The sequence below is a fragment of the Melanerpes formicivorus genome, unplaced genomic scaffold (assembly GCF_026170545.1).
Source record: "Melanerpes formicivorus ecotype bairdi unplaced genomic scaffold, bMelFor1.0.p_v2 SCAF_38, whole genome shotgun sequence".
Taxonomy (NCBI): Eukaryota; Metazoa; Chordata; class Aves; order Piciformes; family Picidae; genus Melanerpes; species Melanerpes formicivorus.
This window is the reverse complement of record NW_027142390.1, coordinates 5,186,766-5,211,007: the sequence shown is the minus strand read 5'-3', so window position 1 is coordinate 5,211,007 and position 24,242 is coordinate 5,186,766. Positions and strand designations below refer to the sequence as shown.

The 24,242-nt window shown below is 59.9% G+C and overlaps 1 protein-coding gene across 2 annotated transcripts; it reads right to left on the bottom strand.

Moving 5' to 3' along the window:
• Positions 1-1,409: 1,409 nt before the first annotated feature.
• On the bottom strand, positions 1,410-24,002 carry SEMA3F (semaphorin 3F). Of its 2 annotated transcripts, XM_068157947.1 has the most exons (19): positions 23,852-24,002; positions 20,651-20,815; positions 11,714-11,874; positions 11,485-11,547; positions 10,662-10,781; positions 9,203-9,283; positions 7,090-7,183; positions 6,599-6,718; positions 5,611-5,750; positions 5,417-5,531; positions 5,161-5,230; positions 4,892-5,036; positions 4,553-4,775; positions 3,621-3,709; positions 3,268-3,309; positions 2,905-3,062; positions 2,757-2,824; positions 1,990-2,123; positions 1,410-1,911 (listed from the first exon to the last, which is right to left on the bottom strand). In XM_068157947.1, exons 2-19 carry the CDS (start codon positions 20,760-20,762, stop codon positions 1,501-1,503), a joined length of 2,346 nt encoding a protein of 781 aa, XP_068014048.1. In that variant the 5' UTR covers positions 20,763-20,815; positions 23,852-24,002; the 3' UTR covers positions 1,410-1,500. The 2 variants fall into 2 exon arrangements, with proteins under 2 accessions (XP_068014048.1, XP_068014049.1); XM_068157948.1 differs by lacking the exon at positions 9,203-9,283.
• Positions 24,003-24,242: the final 240 nt, after the last annotated feature.

Here is a 24,242-nt window from a genome sequence, read left to right as displayed (position 1 = left end):
CAGCACCACCCAATACTGCCACCTCCTCATGTCTCCATCTTGTCCAGTGCCCACCCCATAGCACTTGGTGTCCTCAGCTTCCCAATGTTCTTAGTGCTTCCCCAGTACCCCACACCCAGCAGGGCTCAGAGGCAGAGTTAAGGGGATCATGGCAGCAGGGCATCCCCCAGGTTCCCCCATCTCTGACAGAGCACACACAAGCATCCATGCCCATCCTAAAGCCAGTGTATATTTGGGTTGCCCCCTGGCCACCCCTGTGCTCCCCATGTACAACTATTTACAACCCCCCCACCTCGTAGGGTGCTGTAAGGGAGTGGCTGATGGGTTGGGTACCCCAAACACCCATGGATGCTGGTGCCACCAAGTGCCAGCATCTGCTCAATGTTCTATCCCAGCATGGCTGCTTCGCCTTCCCTTCCCCACCCAAAGGCCCTGGATGAGCCCCCCCACCCCTGAAAACTTGGGTCCTGCTTTGAGGATCCTGTCCCACTCCATGCCAAGCCCCCAGAAAGGGGACAGGGCAGCATATCCTGCCCCCATGCCCCCCCTTCCAGACTTTCCCCACTCAGTTGCTAAATAACTTGATGGGGAAACTGAAGCACAAGCCCTAGGAGGAGAGGCTGAGGGAGCTGGGGTTGCTTAGCCTGGAGGAGGCTCAGGGGAGACTTCTTGCTGTCTACAACTACCTGAAGGGAGGTTGTAGCCAGGTGGGGGTTGGTCTCTTCTCCCAGGCAACCAGCAGCAGAACAAGAGGACACAGTCTCAAGCTGCACCAGGGGAGGTTTAGACTGGATGTTAGGAAGAAATTCTTCATAGAGAGAGTGATTGGCCATTGGAATGGGCTGCCTGGGGAGGTGGTGGAGTCACCATCCCTGGAGGTGTTTAGGAGGAGACTGGATGGGGTGCTTGGTGCCATGGTTTAGTTGATTAGATGGTGTTGGATGGTAGGTTGGACTTGATGATCTCAAAGGCCTCTTCCAACCTGGTCCTGTCCTATTCTATTCTATTCTATTCTATCCTATCCTATTCTATTCTATTCCTACTCTACTCTACTACTCTACTCTACTCTACTCTACTGATGCTGTGAGGGCCCAGCAGAGCTTGAAGAGGACAGAACTTGTCCAATGCCACCTCTCCCCCTGCCTTGTCCACCCTGGCTGGGGATTGTCACCTTCCCCAAGACATCTCCCCCTCCCACACGGGGATTTGGCACCTCCAGCCCCCCAGCGTGGTGCTGTGCCTCAACTATGGCATCCAGCAGTCCCCACAGGTCAGGGTCCTGGGGCCCTGCTCCTCCCCTGGGCCAGGTGTCACATCACCCCAGTGACTGTGTACAGCCTCCAAATGAAGCTCCATGGGTGGGGGGGCACCCATGTCTGCGTGTGTGTGTGTGTGGATGTGTGTGTGTGTAGATATATATTTATTTATTTATTTATAGATATTTTTAATATTAAAAGGGAAAAATAGACCATTGTGCTAGCAAAGTCCCTGATGATGGTTTCATGTATGCCCATAGGTCTCTGGCTGGTGATTCCGGCGGTTCCGAGGCTTCTTCTGGTCCTGCTGCTCCTTGGCTTTGAGGCCAGCCAGCGGCTGGGGAGGGCTGGCGGCCGTGTGCCGCCAGTAGCCCTGGCAGTACTGGTCCAGGAGTCCCATTTCGGGCTGGGTGAGGAGCTGGAGCAGGTCCTGGTAGCGGGGCGTGGGGGCGCCTGGCAGGCCTGGGGGGGTCTCTGCCTGGACCAGCACGGCGTGGACAGCACGGCTGCTGAGGACACGGAGCTGCACCTTGGTCACCGTGTGCTTGAAGTTGTTTTCGGTGGCAGTGCAGGAGTAGAGGCCACTGTCGGTGAGCTGCAGGGCACGCAGCAGCAAGCCCTGCTCTGTCCGCAGCACCCGGCCCTCCACCCGCACCTGGGGGAGAGATGGCACTGCTCAGCTGGCTGCCGCTTGGCACCCCCTGGCACCCTCCAGGACAGCGCTCTGCCCTACCTCTTTCCGACGGTCGCTGTTGTCCTTCTGCAGCAGCCACTTTACACTGGCCTGGGGTGAGCGGGGCTGGCACTCCAGGAAGGCAGTGCTGCCCTCCACCCCGTACTGCACAGCCTCCACCGTGTTCTTGTTAGCTGCATGGGAAGGCCATAGGTAGCCAGGGCATGTGCCTCTGTGCCCTTGCCCTGCAGCACTCCTCTCCTGACCACTGGCTCTCCAAGGGGGAGCTCCTGTCCACCTCCAGACACAGGTCTGCGTGGTCACCAGCCACCCAGCACGTGTGCACCTCCTCTGCTAGTGTAGCCAAAGTTCCACAAGGGTGTCCATCCATCCACCCATCCACCCATCTACATACACATCAGTTTATGGTCATGCTTCTCCCCAGCATATCCATCTCTCCATCCATGTTCCATTCTCAATGACTCCATCATTAATCCATGGTCATTCTCCTCTCTAATATATCCATCCACCCACCCACCCACTGCCCCATCCATTTGCACTCATTCTCATCCCCAGTGTGTCCGTCCATCTATGTTCCTCCTTGTCCCCAGTGCATGTGTCCATCTGTCCTTCCTTCCTTCCTCCAATCCATCTATCCATCCATCCATCCATCCACCGACCTATCTATCCATCCATCCCTCTCTCCACACTGTCCACCCACACAACCATCAACCCCCCAGGGCATTTACCCTCCTGCCCCTGCTTTCCACATGCCACCCCGCAGCCCCTGGGTCTGCAGGGCTATGTCCCACCCAGCCCTCACTCACCATTGGAGTTGTATCCTCGGCACTGGCGGATGGGGTTGCCGTGCCGGACGTCCTGCCGCCGGCTCCTCCTGTGGAGAGGTTGGAGGTGAGCAGGGGGAGCCTGTTGGCTGGGGGTCCCTCCCTGTTGCTCTCCCCCCAGCCCCTGTACCTCTTGGAGGAGGCGGAGTAGCGGGTACAGGCGCTGCCGTCCCAGGCGCAGTAGGGGTCCCGCGCCAAGCAGCAGTCGGCGCAGGCTTCACCGTAGACGTCGCAGCGGTGCAGGGCCAGGTGGGTCACACCTACAGCTGAGGACACGTACAGCTGTTGCTGTTGGGGGACAAAGAGCATAGGTTGAAATGCCATCTCATCCCCATCCCCCCAGAATGAGCTGCAGCCTCCCTGTACTGGGACTGGCCAAGACACCAACGACACCTGGGCCCACTTGAGCCAGTTTGCCCTGCGTGCCTCCCACTCTGGTGGCTGGGCCTGTTATGGGATCTGCCCATGATGCCATCTGAGTGTTGTCACTCACCCTCTTGGAGGAGATAGTCATCGTCTTGATGGGTGCTGGCACCTAGACAGGAACAAAGATGGAGGGGTGACCCCCTGGCCTCATGCTGCAGCCCTGGGGTGGGCACCCCAGACCCCCAGCAGGCAGCTTAGGCAGGCAGGGGGCAGGTATGCAAGGGGGAAGCAGGCAGTAAGACCAATGCCTGGGGCCCCTCCAGAGCTGGTCAAGGGGTGGCTGGTGCCCAAAGCTGCTTGGTGATGTCCTACGGGGCTTCAGGGGGCTGGATGGTGTCCCGAGAGGTTGGTTGATGTCCCAAGGGCACCCCTTTGGGTCAAGGACACCCAGCAGAGGGTGGCTACCAGGTCATTCCTTACCTTGAACACCTCAATCTCCTCCAGCATGAGCTCTTCCGTTTCCATGTCATCCCGGGGGAGCACTATGACCTTCTGCACGGTACCTCGATCTGCAAGACATCATGGTGCCCAAATGCTCAGTGTCAGTGTCACCTCTAGGCACCCATGCCCTCCCTTCCAGGGAATAGGGTCCCTGATGGGGTGGGGGGAAAGAAGGATCCCCCCAAGCCCATCCCCATCTCTCTCCTGATGCAGCAGATGGCTATGCCTGAGGTGTGGCATACTGGCTCAGGTCACTGCCTGTGTGGAGGGACTGCCATCACCCAGAGCAGGGTGGGGACAGCAGCTGGGTATAGGTATTGGTCCAGGGAAAGGACCAGGATGGATCACAGGGATTCAGGGATGTGTGTTAGAGCAGGAGAAGCACTGGGCTGGATAATGGTGCCCCAGGAAAGGCACTGGGCCTGTGGAAGGACAGGGATGAATGCTGGTGCATCTAGGATGGGCAACTGGACAGGGGAGGCATGAGTTTGGATGATGGTGGGCATAGGGTGGGCAACAGGAAGCATGTAGGATGGGCACCGGGGTCAGGAAAGGATGATGCTGGATGGGCAGGCCCTTGGATGGGCACTGTGGCAGAGGGAGGAGCAAGCTGGATGGTGGCTTCTTTAGGATGGAAGGTATCACGATGGATTGCTGCTCTGAGGATGGAATTGGGCTAAAGAAAGGACCAAGCCGGATGGTGGGGTCTGTGGGATGGGCACCGGGGCTGGGGAAGAACCAGGCTGAAGCCTTGAGAAGGGGCAGGGATCTTGGGGGTGGGGGTCTCTCAGCCCCTCACCCTGCTCTAGCATGGCAGAGGGCACTACGCCCTGGACAGCCCTGGCGGTGCCCATGCCCTCCGGGTCCGCGCTGGAGCATGCTGCGTTCCCCGCGGTGCGCGGCATGGGTACCTGTGCCCAGGAAAAGCACCTCATAGCGCCCATCCGCCGCGTCCACCTGGTCGACGGCCACCGTGGTGAAGCGGTAGTTGACGTTGCTGCGGACCACCAGCGGGCGGCGGTGGGTGGGGTAGACAGCATGGTACATCAGCGGGTGTGCGCGCATGAAGTTGATCACTTCGTCAGGGTAGTCCTTGGTCGACTTCATGGACGGGGTGAAAGTCCCCCCGGGGCACTGCGGCACAAACGGCGCCAGGCCTCAGTGAGCAACAACACGGGCGCGGGTCCGAGGATGCTGGCTGCCTGACAGGCATCAGCTCACTTCCCTACGCACGCCCAGGGGGTACTCACCGTGCCTGGCCGAGGGTAGGGCATTTTGCCCGTGTAGGGCATCCACTGGTAGTTGGGTCCTTCCTTGTGTGCGAAGGGCCCATTGAAGACCATGCGGATGTCGGCCATGGAGTAGACACACACAGCAGAGCCCTTGAAGACCGACCTGAGAGGAAAGACCTGCTGCTGCCCTCTGGCTTGGCACTGCCTGCCACGGCAGCATTGCCAGGACTCCCACCCAGCTGGGGCCCTCCCCTGCACTCCTCCATGCAGGGAGGCTCAGAACTCACCCCGACGCAGAGAACACAGCATAGATAACAGGGTTCTTGGTGTCCTGAGTCTGCTGGATGAAGACATCCTCTTGGGACAGAAAGATGAGTATGTGACCATGGGGAAATAGGGCAGGGACACTCTTGCACCCAGAGATGCCAGGGCATGGGGCAGAGTAGCTCCCCATGAAGGATTAAGAGGTGAGGGGCAGCAAGGGGGTCCCCAGCCCTCCCCAGGGCACCCCTTAAGCCCCCATCGCCCTCCTTGCTCACTCACGAAGCTCATCGAAGTGTGTTTCAATCCCATCTGGTCCCGGCACGGAGCAGACGAGTCGGGCCTTCAGGAAGGTGCTCCATTTGTTCACAAGGCAGCAGTGGCCCCCATCATCGTTCTGCAATGGAGGGACTCTAGTGCTCAGCCCTGACAGTGCCATGCCCGCCCCCCTGCCTGCTGCCCACTGCTCCACCCACCAGGCAGATGCGCCCGATGCGAGAATAGACCCCAGGGCTCAGCAGGGCATCGGCCGACTTCTCCCGGAAGAAGAAGTAGAGCTTGTCGTCATTCCTCTCGCTGCTGTCAGGGATGAGCTGGGCACGGACGAAGGCTGGGTCTGGAACGGCACAGCAAGGCACGGCACTGTTAGCCCAGCAGCACCCTCTGCTCTGTGCCACAGTGGGATGCCAAGCCCCCTCTCCTGTGGCCTTGCCCTGTTCCTAGAAAAGCTTGGCTGCGGTCACAGGGTGAGAGCTGGATCTGGACTAGCGCTGCAGAGGCGGGCTGAGGAACTGAGCCTCTCTGGTGGACGCTGGTGCTCCAGGAGGGGCTCAAAGCATCCCTGAGGCCCGTGGGAGCATTCCTGAGGTCCACAGGGTAGAGAGTTCCAGCAGTTCTATAAGCACAGCAGTGGGAACCAGTCTTCCCCCCTGGGGAGGAACCACACAGCCTGGAAGCTTCTCAGGAAGCTCTTCCCTGCCATCCATCAGCTGGTGCCCAGCCTGCGCTGACAGCTCCCCCTCTTCAGGTTACTGCCCCGTTGGCTCCCCAGCCTGGCAGGATCATCCCGTCTGCTCTGCCGTGTTTACTCAGCTGCTGGCCCGCAGGCAGGGGTGCTCCAAGGGGGGCAGGATGAGTGCTTGGGGTCACTGACTGCAGGCGACATGGTTGACATCTCAGCCCTACAGAAACCCATGCACAATTTCCAGCAGAGCCAGCCCCACCTCTCACCACCTGGCTGCTTCCACTGCCCCGTAAAGCTAGCCTGTCTGTCACTGCTCCACACAGCTACCCCTCAGCTCTTCTGCCTAAATTTCCGTCCATCCATTCATCCATCCACTCCCCACCTATCCATCCCTCATCCTCCCACCCATCCATCAACTGCCAACTGTCAACTTTCCATCCCCCCATCCACTCCACCACCTGTCCACCCATCCAACCCCCCATCCCCCTACCCAGCCTCACCGTTGAGCCAGCGTGAGTTGTACTGGTCTGTCCTCATGGCTGTCTGCTTGCCCATGGTGCGGAAGATGGCTGCATCCGTTCCCATGAAGTCAATGTAGACACCAGCATAGAGCTCTTCATCTGCAGAGGGCAGACAGAGATCAGATGGGGTCTCCTCACCAGTCCCCTCTACCCACCTTCTCCCACTGCCCCAGACTGCATCCAGCCCCTCCTGGCTGGTAGCCACCCAGTAACCAAGACCCACTGCCTGTGGCCATCCCAGAGCTTGAGACACTGGCACTGGTCTGTAACCAGGACTCCCACCTCCACTGGGCTACATGCCCAAGGACTGGGCATCCCAGGTACCTGGAGCAGGCAGGGGTGGCTGAAGCAGGCTCTTTGTGGATGTTTGGGCAGCATAGGAAGACAGTGGGAGCAGCTGTCCCATCTTGCCTGCCTGTTTTCTCTGCCCGACGCAGGCAGCACCAACCCCGGGGAGCTACAGGACTCACTGATCAGTGCAGAGACGGTGTCTACTTTGGGGTCATAGGAACACTTCCCCTTGCCTGACTCCAGCTTGTCTGGCTCCAGGTAGAAGATATAATCCTGGAGAAGGAAGCAAACCAAGGAGCTGGTTAGGCTTTCATCCCTCTGTGCCCATGGCACTTTCTGAAATCCACCAGGAGAGGCAGCCTCCTCCAGGATGGAGTCCAGTGGTGAGGATCGATGCAGAGTGTCCACAACAGGAGTCTGGAGGTCTCCTGAGAAGCTGAAGCCAGCACAAGCTACTTCTCCAGCATTGCTGGGTACTCCTCCATGCTCCTCCATGCCCTCCACCCTTGGAGATCTGGCCGAAAGGGGGTATTCATCTTCTAGGTCCACTTCTGAGCAAACATCTCCCTCCAACCACTGCTTTGTTCTGGCCATCTGTGTCACCCATTGCCACTTGACCAGTTCCAGCTCACACAGCTCCAGCAGCTCCAGCAGGCAGGGTTTGGCCAGTGGCACGGCTCAGCTGTGGGACCCGATGTGCTCCTCTTGCCAGGACCCATTTTCCAGGGGTGCCACCAGGATGGCGTGTGATGTGGTGCTGCATCTGCTCTGGCAGATTCGTCGCATGCCGTTGGAAGTCTTGTCCCCACTGTTGCCTCTGCCTTCTTGTGCCATCCCCAGCACTGTCACATGTTCTTGCCCAGCAGTGAAACCCACACTGTCCCCAGAGATGCAGGCAAAGTTCTCTGCCAGTGCCAGCTGGCAGCAGCTAAGGTTGGGCTGGCCCAGCCAGGGCACCTTTTGCCATTGATGAAGGGAGTCCCAGAGCTACAGTGAAGCAGCTGTGGGGAACTCAGGTGCAGGGGGGAACCTCAGGCAACCAAATCAGGCCTTTGGAGCTGACTGCTGGCCCTGTGCACTGGATTTGATGTAAGGATGATGGGCATGATGGTGGTCACCTTCCATCAAGAAGTGAAGAGAGGTCCCAGCTCCAGCATTGGGTGGGGACCTGGTATGCTCACTGTGCATAGGGTTTGCTCATGCCAGCTACAACCAGGGCAGCTCAGCCATACTTCTACCATCCCCATTGCTGCACTTTGTCACCTGTGCCACTGTCACCATCACAAACATTTCTGTCTGGCACCAGTCCTACTCCCAAGCTGGGAAAACCCTGTGCACAAGGAACAACCTGGCTCTCCAGTCCAGCCCTGGTGCCAGCCATACTGTCTCGACCTCTCACCTGGGCAACCCACAAGCTGTTGCAGTGCAAGCACTGCACCTTGAAAAACATCAGAACTGCCTGAAAGCAGGTGCCAGTAGTCCCCATTCAGCATCTGCCCAGGGCACAGGGAGCTGGGACCAGTTCCAGCAGGGAAGGAGGAACCAGTGTCACCCAAGGAGGCCAAAATGGCAACGGCACTTCCCCACTGTGAAAGTGTGCAGCTGGAGCAGCCCGCAGCTGACAAGATCCTCGCAGCTGAGCATCGCCCTCTGCCCCTGAGCACCCACCCTCAGAGTAGAGGGACTGGCAGAGAGGAGCACTGCCAGTCCCTGGCCCATGCACTGACCCATGTTAGTCCAGAGGGGAGAGGCTCAGTGGGTGGCACTGTCAGGGTGGGCAGGACACTGGGTGACCTCAGAAGCCAGGGACACTGTTGCCTCCCTGTGCCCGCTTGCCTTCTGGGATGGCACAACCCCTTCCTGGGGCAGCTGCTCAGTGATGCTTTTGTGGACCCTATCAAAACTTCTCCTGCATGTTGCCTTGGAATCCTCCCCTGAACCATCTCAAGCCCCACGGCTCTGCTGACCTGTAGTCCCACTTCCAAGGGACACAGCAGGCCTGGAGCTGAGCAAAGCTGCCAGTGGTAGGGAGAGGCCCCATTCCTGACAGTGTCCCCCACAGGTGCCCATACGGAGCTAGGGAGGAAAGAGTTAGTCAGAAGGAGAGCAGATGCCAGGCTGGTGGCCAGAAGATGCTGTGCCAAGAGGGAAGAAGATGGCAGGGGTACCCATGGTATGGGGTGCCCGACCCAGGGGTTGGATGCATGCCGGTGGGAAGGAAGAGCCCGCGGCTTTGGCATGCCCAGGGGAGAGGTGGGCACGGCTGCGGCGGGCTCCCAGACTGGTTCCCACCTTGCTCTGTGCTGGTCTCGGGCTGAGGGGACCCTCGGTGGATCTGCTCTCCTGGCCTCCTGGCTGGCTCGGCGGAAACCCCTGGGGAAAAGGAGCAGGGCAGAGAGTTAGCACCAGAGGGGGAAGGAACCCCCAGGGCAGGGGTGGGTGGGGGACCCCAAGAGCTGGGGTTATGGGTGCCCATAGAGCAGCAGAGTTGTGATCCCCACAGAAGGTACTAGTGGGCATCCCTGGGTGCTCTGGGCTGAACTGGCCTCCCGCAGGAGCTTCTCCAGGATGGCTTCCACCCTCTCACACAGAACTGGGGTGCCCCAGCATGGGGCAGGGGAGAGTGGAGAGGCAGCTGCCCGCAGCCAGTCCAGGTCGGGCTCAGATGTGGGGATGCAAAGATAGCACCTGCAACCCAGCTGGCAGGGTCCTGTGCAGAGGAGCAATGCCTTGGTGCTGAGCTGCAGCGTGGGTGAAGTTACTGGCACCATGGGGGCACCGGAACGCCCTGTTCCTGTCACACTGCAGCTGGCTCTGTTAGAGCAGCCACACAATGCACCAACACTCCTGGTCCTCCTCAAATGCAGCCATTGCTCAGCTGGGTTCTAATCTGGTCCAAATCCAGTCCCAGTCTGTAGTGTCCAAGCAGCATCTGCCTCTCTTGGTGATCACATCAGGCTTGAGGGCCCTGAAGCAGATGCCTGTCCTCTATGTCCAGCGCTGCGCTCTTCCCTTGGCTTGGGTTAGTGGCACCTGCCACCTGGGAGAGGACCCAGCCCAGGACCTGCCACTCCAGTGCAGAGGGAAAGGATGCCCTGCAGAGCTTGGGACCCATCAAGATGCCCGCACTGCTACTTGCAGAGAATGGCTCCCTCCAGGGCTGTGCTGAAAGCACTCCATCTGCCTACACCTCCAGCCCAGCGGTACGTGGCATTGACGTCACCCTCTTGCTATGCATCATGGTCTTCAGAGATAGGTGACGTCCATCCAGGGACATCCATGACATGGCTGCGTGCACTGGCATGATCCCTGACACCGTTCTCCTGCTGCTGAGTGTGGTGCCAAGCATCCTCTGGTGAGGGGCTTGGTCGCCCAGTGGGTGGGTGGAAGTCGAGGAGGGGGGCGACGTCCCTCAGTCTGGTGATGATCCAGTAGTGGCTGCGGATGGCCAGGTGGGAGGGCATGTCACATGGAACCTGGAATCCAGCTCTGCTGGGAAGTCCTTGGTCTGTGGAGATGGCTCAGCTCCACTCAGCAGCACACCACCGTTAGCCATGGTGAGCCCCTCGGCCAGCAACGACCCTCAGCCCTCTGCCCCCCAGCCCTCTGCCCCCCAGCCCGCCCAATACCACCTGGTAGAGCCGAGACATGCCAGGCCACACTCCTGCCCCCTCCTGCCATTCCATGGTGGCTGCACTGGCACCACAGGGCCAGACACAAGCTCAGCACCCTCATCCTTCCCACCCCTCACCTGGGCTTTGCGCCCACGGTTGACAAAGGTGCAGATGGGATTGTAGGCACCAGTGCCGCACACGTAGAGGTGGGTCCGGTTCCAGGGCTGGATCAGACGTATGAAGTTGCCACACTCGCCCTGGGAAGGAGAGGAGGGGGTGCCAACCACAGCATGGGGAAGGGGAATCCCCCTTCCCACTGCCTCTCAGCACCCCTGCTGTGGTAGGCACCATGGGGCCCATCCCCTGGCACAAGGTAGGAGCTGGGGAAAGGAGAAGCCAAGCCAAGGAGCCAGAAGGGTGGAATGCTGGCATGAGGCATGGGCTGACCTGGTACCTTGGATGGGGCTGTGAAGTTGGGGTGGGGTCATGAGTTGGCATTGTTATGGGCTGGCATGGGTCACGGACTGGTCTGGCTCATGAGATGGCATGAAGACATGGATTGGCATGGGGCACGGGCTGCTATGGGTCCTAGCATGGGATGGCTTATGGGTCAGTACAGGTCATAGATTGGCATGAGCCGTGGGAAGGTATGTGATATGGGCAGCATGGGTCAGGGGTTACACTGGAAGGCTCAGCCTTAGATGCCAGGAGCAAGTATCATGGGGAGCTTGGCCTCCTACTTGCCCAGAAAGCTCTCCATGATCTGCATGGCTGGGACTGAAGGGGTGGCACGACTTTGCCAGGCACCATGGAGTGCCAGCCCATCCTGACATGGCTGTACTACAGGGGAACTGGGGCATGGCTTCTCCAGGGTAGGACGTGGGGACACATATCCTTCTCCAGTGCCAGCTACCAGCACCCCCTTGCACTCTCAGAATGGGATTTGTGGTGGCCACTCACATTGCTGTTCTTGCCTGACAGGATGCACTCCTCGATCCTCTGCTGGGACGCAGGCCAATGGATCTGTGAAGACATCAGCCCAGGGGAGACCAGGGCTCCCAGTTAGCCTCACCTCTTCCCCACCACCACCAGCATTGCCCATTGAGCTTCTGCACTGGTATCTACACTGCCTCCCCAGGAGCCTGGGTGACCCCTCCAGCTGCCCCCTGGCCCTGTGACGGCAGCTTACAATGAGGGGCTCGCGGTTGATGTCGTGGAGGTCCAGGGAGAGGACGTAGTCCTTGCTGCCCACGTACATGCGGTCATGGTCCTCGTCCTTCAGCAGGATGCGGTAGTCGCTGGAGTTGAGCAGGAAGTTGAAGAAGTGTGCTGTGCCCGTTGCCTTCAGCTCTGCGGGCACAAAGGGGCAGCTGTTAGCATCCCAGCACCTCTGCCTTCCCTGCTGCCATCCCTGCCCCGGACTCTAAGCCTGGTCCTGGCCGCAGGACATCCTGTGAGAGGACGTGCCCACCTTCCAGACCATAGTGCTCAACTTCCAGGCCATGAGCCCCTCCAGGAGCACCACACCACAATGCTGCCACATCTGTGGAGGACATGGGGCAACAACAGAGATTCTCATGGCTGATTGGCACAATCAAGAGTGGCCAGGGGAGCAGGCAGCACCTCGTATCAGGGAGTGAAGCTCCTGAAGAGGAGGCTCCCTGGCACCCCAGCCAAGAGCCCATAGGTCCCAAAATCTCCAGCATTGTCTCTCTTCTTCCCCAAGACTCCATGTCCCAGAGAGGCTCCTCAGATGAGGGAGCTGGGACCCCAAGAAGCCAGCTTCCAGGGAGGGTATGCATCTCTCCTTTGCCTTGCATCCCCCATCCCCCCTTGGGAAGCTATTTTTAGCCCAAGTGTGGGAGCAACGAGTGAAAGAGGATAATGAGGGTCATGAATATTCACAAGTGCAATGAGGCAGCCAGATGGAAGGCAGAAGTGCTGCAGATGATGTGGGTCGGTGCCAAGGACCACGTGGCAGGGGCCAGGGCAAAGCAATAGACAGGATGCTACCCCTATGAGACACTGTCTACCCTCAGTACCACCCCCTTTGGAGGTGCCACTCCCTTTGGAGGTGTCACCTCCTTTGGATGCCATCCCAGCCAAGAGATACCACCTTCATGGGATGACATCTACCCTGCATGCCCCTCCTTTGGAAGTGCCATCCCTTTGGAGATGTCACATCTTTGGAGGTGCCACCCCTCGGGATGCCACCAACAGCCATTGGAAGCCATTCCCAGACATCAGATGCCACTCCCACACAACCTAAGCTTGCCCTTTGGAGGTGCCACCTGGACATGCCACTCTTTTTAGATGTCACCAGCAATCATCAGATGCTACCTCCATGGGATATAATCTGCCCTAGAGGCCATCCCCTTTGGTGATGTCACTCCCTTTGGGGGTGTCATCCTCTTTGGATGTCCACATCAGCCATCAGATAGCACCCCCAGCCTTTGGATGCCACTCCCATGTGAGATGCTGGCCCCATGAGCATCCCCATGCCGCCACATCTGTCCCTCTTGCCAGGGGCATGCCAGGCGCAGGCGCTGGGTGCCGGAGCGGGAAGGAGCACAGGAAAGAGGGAAGGAGCACGTCAGCTTGCAGGCAGCGCCCCGCTGGGAGGGCTCCAGCAGCCACTGCTCTTCCTAGTCAGGATGCCAAGTGCCTGCAGATCCCTGACCTCTCGCCTGCCAGCTCCACGGGTATCCCCAGGGTCCCTTCCTTTCCTGGGCACCCTGGGTTTGCAAGGGGCTGCCCTCTTTAGGGAGTGGAAGAGGTATCTATGCCCTGCACTCTCGCACCTTGGTGGTGCCACAGACTTCCTTGCACAGCCCTGGGCATCCCCTTGCTTGGCACCCCAGGGGTGGGCTGGGATCTGGCGGCAAATGTTTGCACAGCAAGTATGGCAAACACCCTCCTGCTGACCATGGCAAAAGCACGGGCCTCCATGGGAGTCCACACGAAGGGGACACAGGGGCGTCTACACATGGCCAGATCAGTGCCTCTTGGTGTCACTGAGAGAACCCACTGTCCCACAGCTGGCAGTGGTGCCCCCCAGACCCCAGATCTCTGGCAGGGCACCTGCAGTCTGCTTGGCACTGCTCAGCCATGGCAGTGAGACTGGTGTGGGACAGAAAGCCACCAGGGCACACTGTGGGAAATGGTGTCATGAGATATGACATCAAGTGTCCCCTGACCCGGGGCTCTGCCCACCTGCTGGGAGCACCATGGGCATGCAGAGGAGCTGGCAGGTCAGGCTGGAGGCAGAGGAGTGCCCCTGCCATGGCAGAGATGCATTGGATGGGGGGCTGGAGGGGGACTGCCCATTTGCCTGCTCTAAAGCACAGTCCTCCTCCTGCCTTTCCCATCTGGGCTCCAGATGCTCCCTGTTGCCAGCACTGGCTTGCTGGCCACCCGTGGCGTCCGTTGCCTGTTCCAGAGCATCCCCCAACTGTCTCATGCTGTTCCCTGCCTGTGTCATGGCACACAGGGTCCAGTCCCTGCCTGTCCCATGGCCTGCAGCTGTGCCGCGAATGCTCTGTGTGTGTGTGTGCACGTGTGCAGCATGGCGTGTACACGTGTGCAGCATGGCACGGGGGGGTGTGCATGTGTGTGTCCCACACAGCAAAACGTGCATAGATGTGTGCCCCACACCGTGTGTGCCCCGCTGAGTGCAGGCCTGGGTGTGTGCACCCACGCAGTGTGTGTGCCCACATGTGCCCCATGCCCTGGGGGCATGGAAAGAATTTCTTGAGGCTTCCCCTGGAAGGATGCTGGTGTCAGTAGAGCCAGAGCTGGGAGGCAGGAAAGGGCAGCTCCTGCAGCAGGGTGACAAAGGCAGAGCAGGGAAGCTGCAGCCAGTGCTGAATTTGTGTGCCCAGCCATCCAGCTTGGGGCAGAGACGACCCTGGTGCAAGCAGAGCCAGGGATGGCTGTTAAACCAAGCTGGAGCCTCTATGTCAGGACATCCAGTATGGCCAGCCATTGCTGCCTGCCCGGAGGACACTACATCCAGTCTCCCTGGGGGATGTACTCCTGTCCTTGTTCTCACCAAGGACACCGGCAACAGAAGGTCCCAGCAGCGGTCCCAAATATCCCACATCCATCAGGATGGGTGGCACCAAGACTCAGCAGGGGCCAGGGACAGGAACACAAAGGGCCACAGACCCTCAGTGGAGTCCCCATTCAGCCCCCTATGCCCCAGCGATCAGAGAGGCACCCCCAAAGAGGGGCCGCGACGGATCCACTGCCCCGTGACGCCCTCACCAAGTAGGATGGAGGGATGGGCGAGTCTCTGCTTCAACCTCTGACCTCCTGAGCTGCCACCCTGTGCCCTCCCCATCAAATCCCCCAACACAACTGTGCCCCTAAACCTGCCCCCAGCAGCCACTGGGGTTCCCTGGGGACAGAGCAGGGAGGAGGTTTGTTAGTTGATGCGCCCCGATGAGCATATTCCTCCTACATCCCTGCTGCCAATCCTAGCACAGGCTGAGCTTCCCTGGCTGGCCAGGAGCCTAATCCCATTTTAATTGCCCAGCACTGGAGCCAGGAGCCATCCAGTATGGCAGCCAGGGTGGCCTCCCTGAGGACTGTCCCCTCAAAGCATCCCAGGAGCTTCCCTCCTCACCATCATTTGGTGGCCTCAGGCCTTGAGATTTAATTACCATCACCCTTGAGCAATGCCACCGGCCAGGAATTCACCAGACCCTTGGCCAGCAGCGTGGGGAGATGCTCGGCTCTGCCACAGCAGTGGTGAGCAGCACTGCCTGATTACGTCCCTGCCAAGCCAAATTCCTCCTGTAATGCCAAATCTGGGCTGAATTTCCAGCTCCAGCAGCTGCCCACACCTCCATCCTTGCTGGCTGCCACCACCGCCCCATCGGAAAGGGATGAGCAGCCTCTACCCATTGCCCACTGGCACAGAGACCGATGCTGACCCCCAAAGCAAGGGTGAGACTTCAGGGGTCCTCCATAAACAAAGCACCCAGGGGAGAGAAGCTGTTCACCCCAACCCAACCCTTCAAATCCTACCCCCCCCCGGCCCCCAAACATCACCAGGGTGCCGGCATGAAGAGTTAATGGAGCTGGACACCTCCCCAGGTGCACCATTGCTGCTCCCCCCAAAACCAATTACAAGCTCTCTCACCTAATTAGTTTCTAATTATGGGCTTGTAGCGCATTCAACATAATTAGCATGTAAATTACACGGCGTGTTTATATTCAATAACTGCTCTCCCCCCCTTTCCCCCCCTCCTGCTGGCAGCGGTTTCAGAAGCCCGTTCTTTGCACGGGGGGGAATGAATTCACTCCAAATGCCGATGGAGAAGTCCAGTGCTGATCCCACAGGAGCCTGGCCTGGCAGGGGTAAATCCTGGCTTCACCCCACAGTGTTTTAACCCACAAATTTGTAAGTGTGCCCCACATTTTGGAGATGCTCCCCTCCCTCCTGCCTTTCCCGCCTGAAAGGTGGGATGCAGCTTTTTGGGTAGCAGGGCAGGAAAGGGATGGGAAGCGATGCTGGGAGAGGGATGGGGGGCTGGATGTGTCCCCTCGAGTATTTAAAGCATTTGTTGTCACTGGGGCTGATCAAAGAGCTGGGTGGGTCACCCCATGAAAGCAGAATTGCTTATTTGTTTCAGCGTCACGCCACTACCCCTTGATGGGTTATTTATGATGTAATTAAGCTAATTACATGTAATAAGAGAATTTCCGTGGCCCCCAGCCAAGCTCTTTTCCCATTTAACCGCTTCACAGGTGGGAGGAAACCAAAGCCGTTTTGCCAGGGCTTGGGAGATGAAATGGCTCCAGCTCCTGGCTGCTGCCTTCCACTCCCATCCATCCCCAGCCCCTCTGAGAACATTGCCCTGCACTGGCACCCGGCAGCCACACCGCCGGCCCCCGCAGCAGGGGACAGGTGCCGTGGCCGCCTGGGTCAGATCCCTTGGGATGAAAGCAGGGCCAGCCTGGTGCTCCCTCCTGCCACCACCACCCAGATGGCTGGGCACAGGACAAAAAGAGAGACAAAAACCCCCAGAAACCCCACATTTTTTTCAGCTGAAACCGCTGATTCATCCCATGGTAAGCCTGCTCAAAATGTTTGCACGGGGACGTGCCCCAGCAAGCATTGCCGGCAGTGGGGGTCCTGTCCTCCCCCAGCATTGCTCAACAGTGAGGACACTGGTCCCCATCGGGTACCTGAGACAGGGGATGCTCCAGCAGCAGGAAAATCCCCTCAGGAAGGAGCTCAGCTTTGTAAAAAAACACTTCAATCCCCCCAAAAGCCAAGGGCTGAGCTGAGGGGTCCCCACTCACCACCGTCTCAGGGTCCTTTTGAAGTCTTTGGCATTATTTTTATCTGCAGCCCCCAAGAGCAGGACACAGCACTGGGTGGGAAGGTGGCTGCTTCTCCAGGCCATGAGCTCCATCCCTGCTGGGAAGGCTGGGGTGCTCCAGGAGGGACTGGGAGGGTGACAATGACATGCCAGGTCCCCAGGAGGGGCCACGCTGGCTGTGCTGCTCCAGAAGGCCCGTTGTTAATTTGAGAGATAACAAGCTTATTAGATATTGGCTTGGGGAGCTGAAATCACAGTTGGCTTTTTTGAGGGGGGATGTTAAGGAGCTTATGGAGCCTCGCAGCTGGAGCCTGTGGGGCTCAGTGCTGGCGGCAGCCGGTCTCAGTGGGTGGGTGGGAGCCCTGCTGCAGCAGCCCCCCACTGCCACAGCCAGAGAAATCCTCTTAGGGGTTGCAGGGCTCAGCCCCATGTTCCTGCCCCCAGGGCACAGGAGAGGGGACTATGGCATCCCCTCTGATTTGGAGGGGGCGTAGGAGCAGCACGAGGGGTCCAGTGCATGCTTTGACTCACGCCAGAGTGGGGACTGATGGTGCCAGCCCTCCTGGCATGTCCCCAGGACTAGCTGTCCCCTTGGCCCTGCCTGTGCCCTGCTATGTCCCCCCCCATGTTTATCCCTGCCTGCTGTCACCAAGCAGTGCCCACAGCTGTGGCAGCTTAGGAGGGCGCCTGGATGGCCCCAGAGAGATAACCCCTTGCTGGGCTCCCCTCCAGCCATCTGCCACCCCAGACCCTTATTCAAACATGTCGATGTCCACTGGCTGAGATGCCAGTAAGGTGGGAGGGGAAACTGAGGCACAAAGCAAGGAAGAACACAGTCATACAGGGGGCTAGCAACAGAGCCAAGAGGAGACTCCACACGTAATGTATCCTTTTAAAAATGTTTTTTTCCTCTGCAGGAACTGCCCTGCCTCTCACCCTGCCCCTCCCGGCCAGGGCTGCCCCTCCCGGCCAGGGCTGCCCCTCCCGGCCAGGGCTGCCCCTCAGCTGGACCTTTGCCACAGCTTTTCCAAGAGGTGCTGGCATGGCTGTTCCTGTCACCGTGGGGTGAGAAGGAGCACCTCCTGCTTTGAAGCCCCCCAGGCAGCCCTGATCTCAAGGGCTTCCCGCAGCCATGTGGGGCAAGAGCCCACCCTTCCTTCCCGCACGCTTTTCCCACGCTGGACAGAAAGCAGGACACAGAGGGATGAATCACAATCATCATCGTCATCACCTCCTGCATCCTCGTGGGGAAGGCACCAACCTCTGCAGTGCCCGAGCCCTCAGCACAGAGGAAGGCCAGGAGGAGAGGGGGCCACAGGATGTGTATGGGAGAGGGGAGGGAATCGTCAGCAAGAAGATGATTAAAAATATCCACCCTATTTCTGGCCGGCACCAGGCCGGGATCTGGGAAGAGCTGTTGGCAAAAGGGAGCTGCGGCGGAGCCGCTCCCAGCACTGTTCTTTCCGTGCCGGCCACCTTCCTCTCGCTGACACACAGACAGGAAAGCCTTGAGAGGGAGGACGGACAAATGGGGACGGTGGGCATCACGGGATCAGGGGAAGGACTGAAGGATGAGCCCCATCCAGCCCATCAGCCTGCACTGAGGTGAAGGAGCTCAGCTCCTGCCCCTTCCCCCCGGTGCTGTTACTTTATGTATTTATTGTTCAGGGCACTCGTAGGCGCTGGGGCTCCGCGGAGGATGACGCAGGCCCCGGGGAGCTGCGACAAGCCTCTGGCGCGCGATAACAAGCAAAGGCAAACAAACTCTGAGACGCTCCCGAGGCTGGCCTGGCTCCAGGCAGCGTGGCTGAGGCGAGGCGCCAGGGTGGGGGGACACCACATACAGGGAGGTAGCTGCTCCCACCAGCGTTGCTTCTTCCCCAGCACCCTGCCGGCTGCCACTGCAAGGCTGTGGCCACCTCAGTCCCACCGGGCAGTGCCTCAGCCCAGGGATGCTACTGGAGGGGACCTGCACTCAGACCCAGCAGCATCCCTCCCGCAGTACTCACACCAGCAACCTCTGGGTGTCCTGCAGTACCTCAGTCACACCTCTGCAGGCCAGCCCAACTCATCACACCAGTGTCCCACAGCTCAGCTCCCATCACACTGAGCCTCACCACCTGCAGCTGCCCCAGAGAATTTGGGACTGGGTATTTGGATACCAGCCCTAGCTCCCCATGCAAGAGACCAGCCAGGAAGAGCTGTTGCCATCCCACATCTCTCACAACTTTGAGGAGGCTGTGGGCAGATTATCAGCTTCAGGAAGCTGCTTAGTGGCAGCTTCATATGTGGCTCCTGGCCCCCAAGGCTGTCACCACTGCAAGAGCATGGGCAGGGAAGGGACAGACAGCATCTCTTCCCAATCCTAATATGCTTGGATTCGGCATGCCACTGGCATTCCTTTGCTGTGTGTCAATGTGAACCAGCTCTTTTCCCAGACACAGCAGGCAGGAGGGAGAACTAGAGATCCTGACAAGGGCACCTGGATGACTCTTGCAGGTCCCTGGGCACAGTCAGGGTCTTCTGCTCCACCAAACTGAGTAAAAAAAAGAAAACCCAACCCCAAAACAGCACCCCCCTGCCCCTCCCTGCAGCACAGCAGGTCTAATCATGCTTATCTGGAATTAATCCTGCTCCTGGGGCACAATGGCAGCTGCAGGACAGTGACAGGCATTAACACACACCTTGCTGGGGTGGTAGGCAATGGGTCCAGACAGGGCTTCACCAAAGCCTCCTCATGCAATGGCTGCAAGGAAGAGCTGCTCCAAGGCGGGACAAGGGCCACACTCTTGGGCGGGAAATGGCAGCAGACACAGTGCCTCAGCAGCACCCCAAACCCCTCTGAAACAGTCTTTCGGAGAGGAAAGTGGTGCCTGCCATGTGGGGAGGAATCACTTACTCCTTTCCAGCCTAGGCTTGTCCCCAGCCTCTTCATTCCAGCCATTTTTCCTGTTGAGACCAGCCTGTAACACCAGCAGCTCACCCTGCCTGTGCCGTGCACGCTCTCAGACCCTCAGCCCCTCCTGCCAGGCTCTGCTGGACCAGAGCAGCCATGCTCACACCAGCTCTGCCACTGTGCCAGGCTCACCAGTTCAGTACACGACCAGAGGGCAAAGGCATACTGGGATGGCACAGCTGGGGCGCAGGCAGCACGGCTCCAGCTCTCCCACAGAGACTTGCCAGCCCCGGCAACCCCAAAAGGAAGCTGACACAAGGCTCTGTGTGCCTGTCACCCTCCTGACCTGCATCCTCAGGCTGAGACACATCCAGTGGGGCTCAGGAAAACAGCAGCACTGAATACACTGTGCTGAAAGGACCAGGTTTTTAGTCCACTCGATACTGAAACCTTGAGCCCTACCTCACTGCCCGCCCTCAGTGTTCCAGTTGCCTCAGGACCAACCCTCCTGCCAATGTGCACATCAAAGCTGACCTGAGGTCCCTCTTGGCTCCCAGAGCAGGTTGGGTGGGTCAAGCAGTCAAAGGGTTAAGCCCCCCTCTCCCCAGCACCATCCCCTCCTGCTTCTCCCAGATCCCTGCCAGCTCCCAGGCATTAATACCAGCTGCTGGGGGGATTCGGGTGGTGTCAAACTGCTTTCTGGATTTGGGGTGCTGCCAGCAGGGGCTCCCCACATCTCAGCACCCCATGGAGGGAGAGACACAGATGTCCATGGAGATTTCTGGGGGTGCAGTCTGATGATGCCCCCTTGGGCAAGCCAGGACCAGGGGCCTCTTGGGTCTCCTCTGCCTTCTTGAGGTCCCACCCTGCCCCCCAACTCCCACTGCTCGGCTCTTACCTTTGAAGGAGAGCTGGACCCTTGGGGTGGCGAAACTGTGGTCCTTGGCTTGGGTAGACCGCCAGCCCAGAGTCAGCAGGGTGACCCAGAGGAGGACGCTGACCACGGGCATGGTGGGCACACACCGGGGTGCTGAAGTCGAGGGGAGTCCAGGGGCAGCTGAGCCTGCCAAAGAGGGCACATCAGGGAGGAATGTCAGTTTGCTGCATGCACCATTCCCCTGTGGGGGGTACAAGCCCCTAGATCTCTCCACCCTGCTCTTCGTCACCCACCAGCACTCAGCATCCTTCAAGGAGGGCTGGAAGCCTTAGGAGGGGCTCAGCCAAACCCTGCTCTACAGGCTGGGGGTCCAGGATTGGGGTGTGCCCAGCCTCACCTCCTTGGGTGCCAAGCCAAGCACCACGCAGGGCGAGGCAAAGCGTGGCAGTGAGCGCCACTGCAGCACGCTCCTCCACCCGAGCTGGCGAGTCTTGCCCAGGTGAGGAGCATCTCCTCTCACCCCCGATCCTGCCTGAGCCCACAGCATCTCCGCAGCACCGGGCTGGCTCCCCCCAGCAGCAGCACCCAGGGAGTGCACCCATCCCCAGTCCTCTATCCTCCACCTCTCCCCCCCCCCATCCTCCCAGCCCCCAGCAAAGCCATGGCGAGCAGAGCCGGGATCAAATCTTTCCAACATGAAGGAAATCTGGACTTCATTATTCCAAGAACGTAGCATAAAAAAAAAAAAAAAAGAGGGTTTCTTTTCTTTCTTTTTTTTTTTTTCCTCTTTTTTTTTTTTTTTTTTTTTTCTCATAAATAAAAGAGGAAGAAAAAGAATAAAAAAAAAAAGAAAAAGAAAAAGCCCTGCCTGTGTGCCAGGCAGCTGGACTCCCTGGGGCTCCGGCACTGCGCGGAGTCCGCCAAGCTGCCTCCAGCAAGCCACACACGCACCCCAGCACGGCTCGGCACGGCTCAGCACAGTGGGCAGTGCCCCCGGCGTGCCCCGCTGGCCCTCCCAGAGAGCAATCCTCCCCTCGGACCCAGGGTCGCTCTGCTAAAGCAGCACCCTCGGAGGGGCTCCAGAAGGCTTCAAGATGGATTTGGAGAGAGACCCGCATTGAGAAGCCCCTTTCGTCCCCAGGGAGCTGCTCACCCTGGGTAGGACGCGCTGAGCCATGGTAGCTGGTGGGGCTTGGGCATCCGGGGAGTGCCCGGCGAGCACACCCAAAGCCTGCCAGCACGCTGCGTCGGGGTGTCCCCACCCTGCCACCCCCACGAGGACATGCCCTCAGGACTGCCAGCTGCCACCGCGCACCACTACAGGGGACAGGCACGCACGTCGGTGCCGGGGGGCATGACCGGGAACCCCTCGGGGCACCCCAGGAGATGTACGCTGAATTGCAAAGGGGGCAATTCCCTACCCCAGGGCCCAGACCGCAGCCCACCCGGGTGGTCCGGCCGGCCCCTCCCGGGCTACACAGCACCCACAACACCGGCCCCAGCCCCGAGCGGGACAAGGGCAGCAGTATCGGCACGGGCCCCTCCAGCGCCGCGCTTCCTGAGGCGGCAGAGCCCGACCCGGGGCGCGGCAGCACCACCTTTCCCGGGGGTTCAGTATTTTTTCTCACTCTTTGCCTTTGCAATCAATAAATATTTCGATTTGCTCCTCTCCCCCTGCACACACTCAGCTCTGCTCCATTGTATTGGCATTCGGTCCCCTTCCAGGCTGCCCACCCCTTTCTCCTATCCGTTCCCAGGCTCTGCCCTTCCCATCAGCGCCAGGCCGGGACAGCCCGAGCCCCCAGTTCCTCCGCCAGCCAAAACTCCAGTTGGTTGCAGTTAAATAACCGCCCCCCCCCGGGCCGTGCAAACCTCCCCCTCTCCTCCCCTACAGCTTTAGGAAATAATTCTGGCAAATCCCACTATTGCATTTGGATGGAGCGGCGAACGCGTCAGAGACAGGGAGCGAGATGGCAAACAAAGGAAAAGAGGGAGAGGAGGGAGCGCAGGGCGAGGAGGGGGAAAGGGCCGGCGGCGAGCGGGGGGCACCCAGTCCCGGCCGGGAAAGGCAAATTCCAAGGAAGCCGAAAGGGGAAACGGCCCATTGGAGCGCACCTTGGCCGGGAAATCTCCATTTCCAGGGTCAGCTGCGCTCTGGGGAAAGCGGGAACTCCAGGGGACAGCAGCCACATTCCTCCCCACCAGCACCCGGGCTGGTTCGCGATGGGGTGGGATTTTGGGAATTAAAGTTTGGCCATTGCTGGTGCTGCCGTAGGAAGATCAAAATCCCGCCCGGCTTTATCCCACCTCCCCAGGCCGGTCAACCGCGCGCCGAGGCAAAGGAATTCGGGGAAGGTTTTCTGGGCTACAACAGGGACTGCAGAGGGAGCCGAGACCCCTGGGCTGAGCGGGGCTGGGGGGTGCTGAGGGGAAGGGCTGCCCGCGCACCTCATCCCAGGGGCCTCAGGAGCGAGCAGGAAACGTTTTGGGAGGGAAAGGCAATCCCGGCAGGATGGGCAGGGGGAAGGGAGCTGCCGCATCTCTCGATGCCCCCAACGCGCGTTGCCGCCGTCGGGAAGGGTGAAAAATAATTAAGAAACAAAATAACCCGATGGGGGGAACAGCGCAGTCGTCCCTCGCACCCGAGGATAACTTCGCACAACTTCGCGCCGCCGGCCCTGCGGCACGGCTGGCCTGTCTCCGGGGATAGCCGGATGGTCCCTGCGCCCCAGGCTCTGCCCGTCCCGTACTGGAGCTTGCCCATCCCGCGCAGTGGGCTGCAGTTGCCACTCGCCACTCATTCCACGGTGCTGTGGGGGTATCTGGTGTGTGTCCTCCCACCCCCAGCACCCCCTCCTTGGGCACCCATCCGCCACCGAACCCTGCCGCAGCACCCCTTGCCAACCTCCGTCTCTGTCTGCACCGTGTTCCCCTTGGATCGTGCCCCCCGCCCCGAGGGGGTCTGGTGGTGGGGGGACCGGTAGAGAGTCCCCACTCTGGTACTTCCCCCTGCCAGGCGCCGGCGTGGGGAGGGGTGTAAAGCACCCACTGTTGCCGCCAGATCGGGGGCAGGGAGTCCAGTGCCCTCCACCCCACCTGCCCGCATCACCGGCAACTTGCGGTGGGACACACACGCACGCACGCACGAGTTCTAAGAGGCAGAAAGTTTTCTCGGGGCGCCCCCACCACGCCGGGCCTCCTCCCTGCCGCCGCCGCCCTTACCTCTGCAGGGGTCCCGGCGGTGGGTGCTGCGTGGAGGGCGGCGGGGCTGAGCGCGGGGCTGAGCGCGAGGCTCAGCGCCGCGCCGGGCACCCGCGGCCCCCCGCCATCTCGCGGCCGCGACTGCCGCCGCGGCCCCGGCCCGTGAAGCGGCGGCGGGCGGGGCGGGGCGGGGCTGGGCGGGGCGGGGCCTGGGCCCCTCCGGGCGCCGCAGCTCGTGCGCTGCCGCGGGGCGCCGCAGGGGGGTAATTTGCATAGTCACGCCTCCGTCAATCAAGGCCCGCCCACCACCTCCCGGTACACAGGGTTCGAGCCCCGCTGCCGCCGCCCCCGCCGCTCACCTCCGGCTCTGGCCTTTTGTTGCTCTGTACGGGCGACTGCCCGCAGAGCGAGG

Excerpts from the sequence above, each read along its gene's own strand:
- SEMA3F (XM_068157947.1), bottom strand. The coding sequence starts at position 20,762 with ATGCCCGTGGTCAGCGTCCTCCTCTGGGTCACCCTGCTGACTCTGGGC. Across the intron at positions 4,776-4,891 it reads CCTACCCTCGGCCAGGCACG|TGCCCCGGGGGGACTTTCAC; the intron begins GTGAGTACCCCC and ends TTTGTGCCGCAG. Across the intron at positions 3,710-4,552 it reads GGTGCTTTTCCTGGGCACAG|ATCGAGGTACCGTGCAGAAG; the intron begins GTACCCATGCCG and ends GATGTCTTGCAG.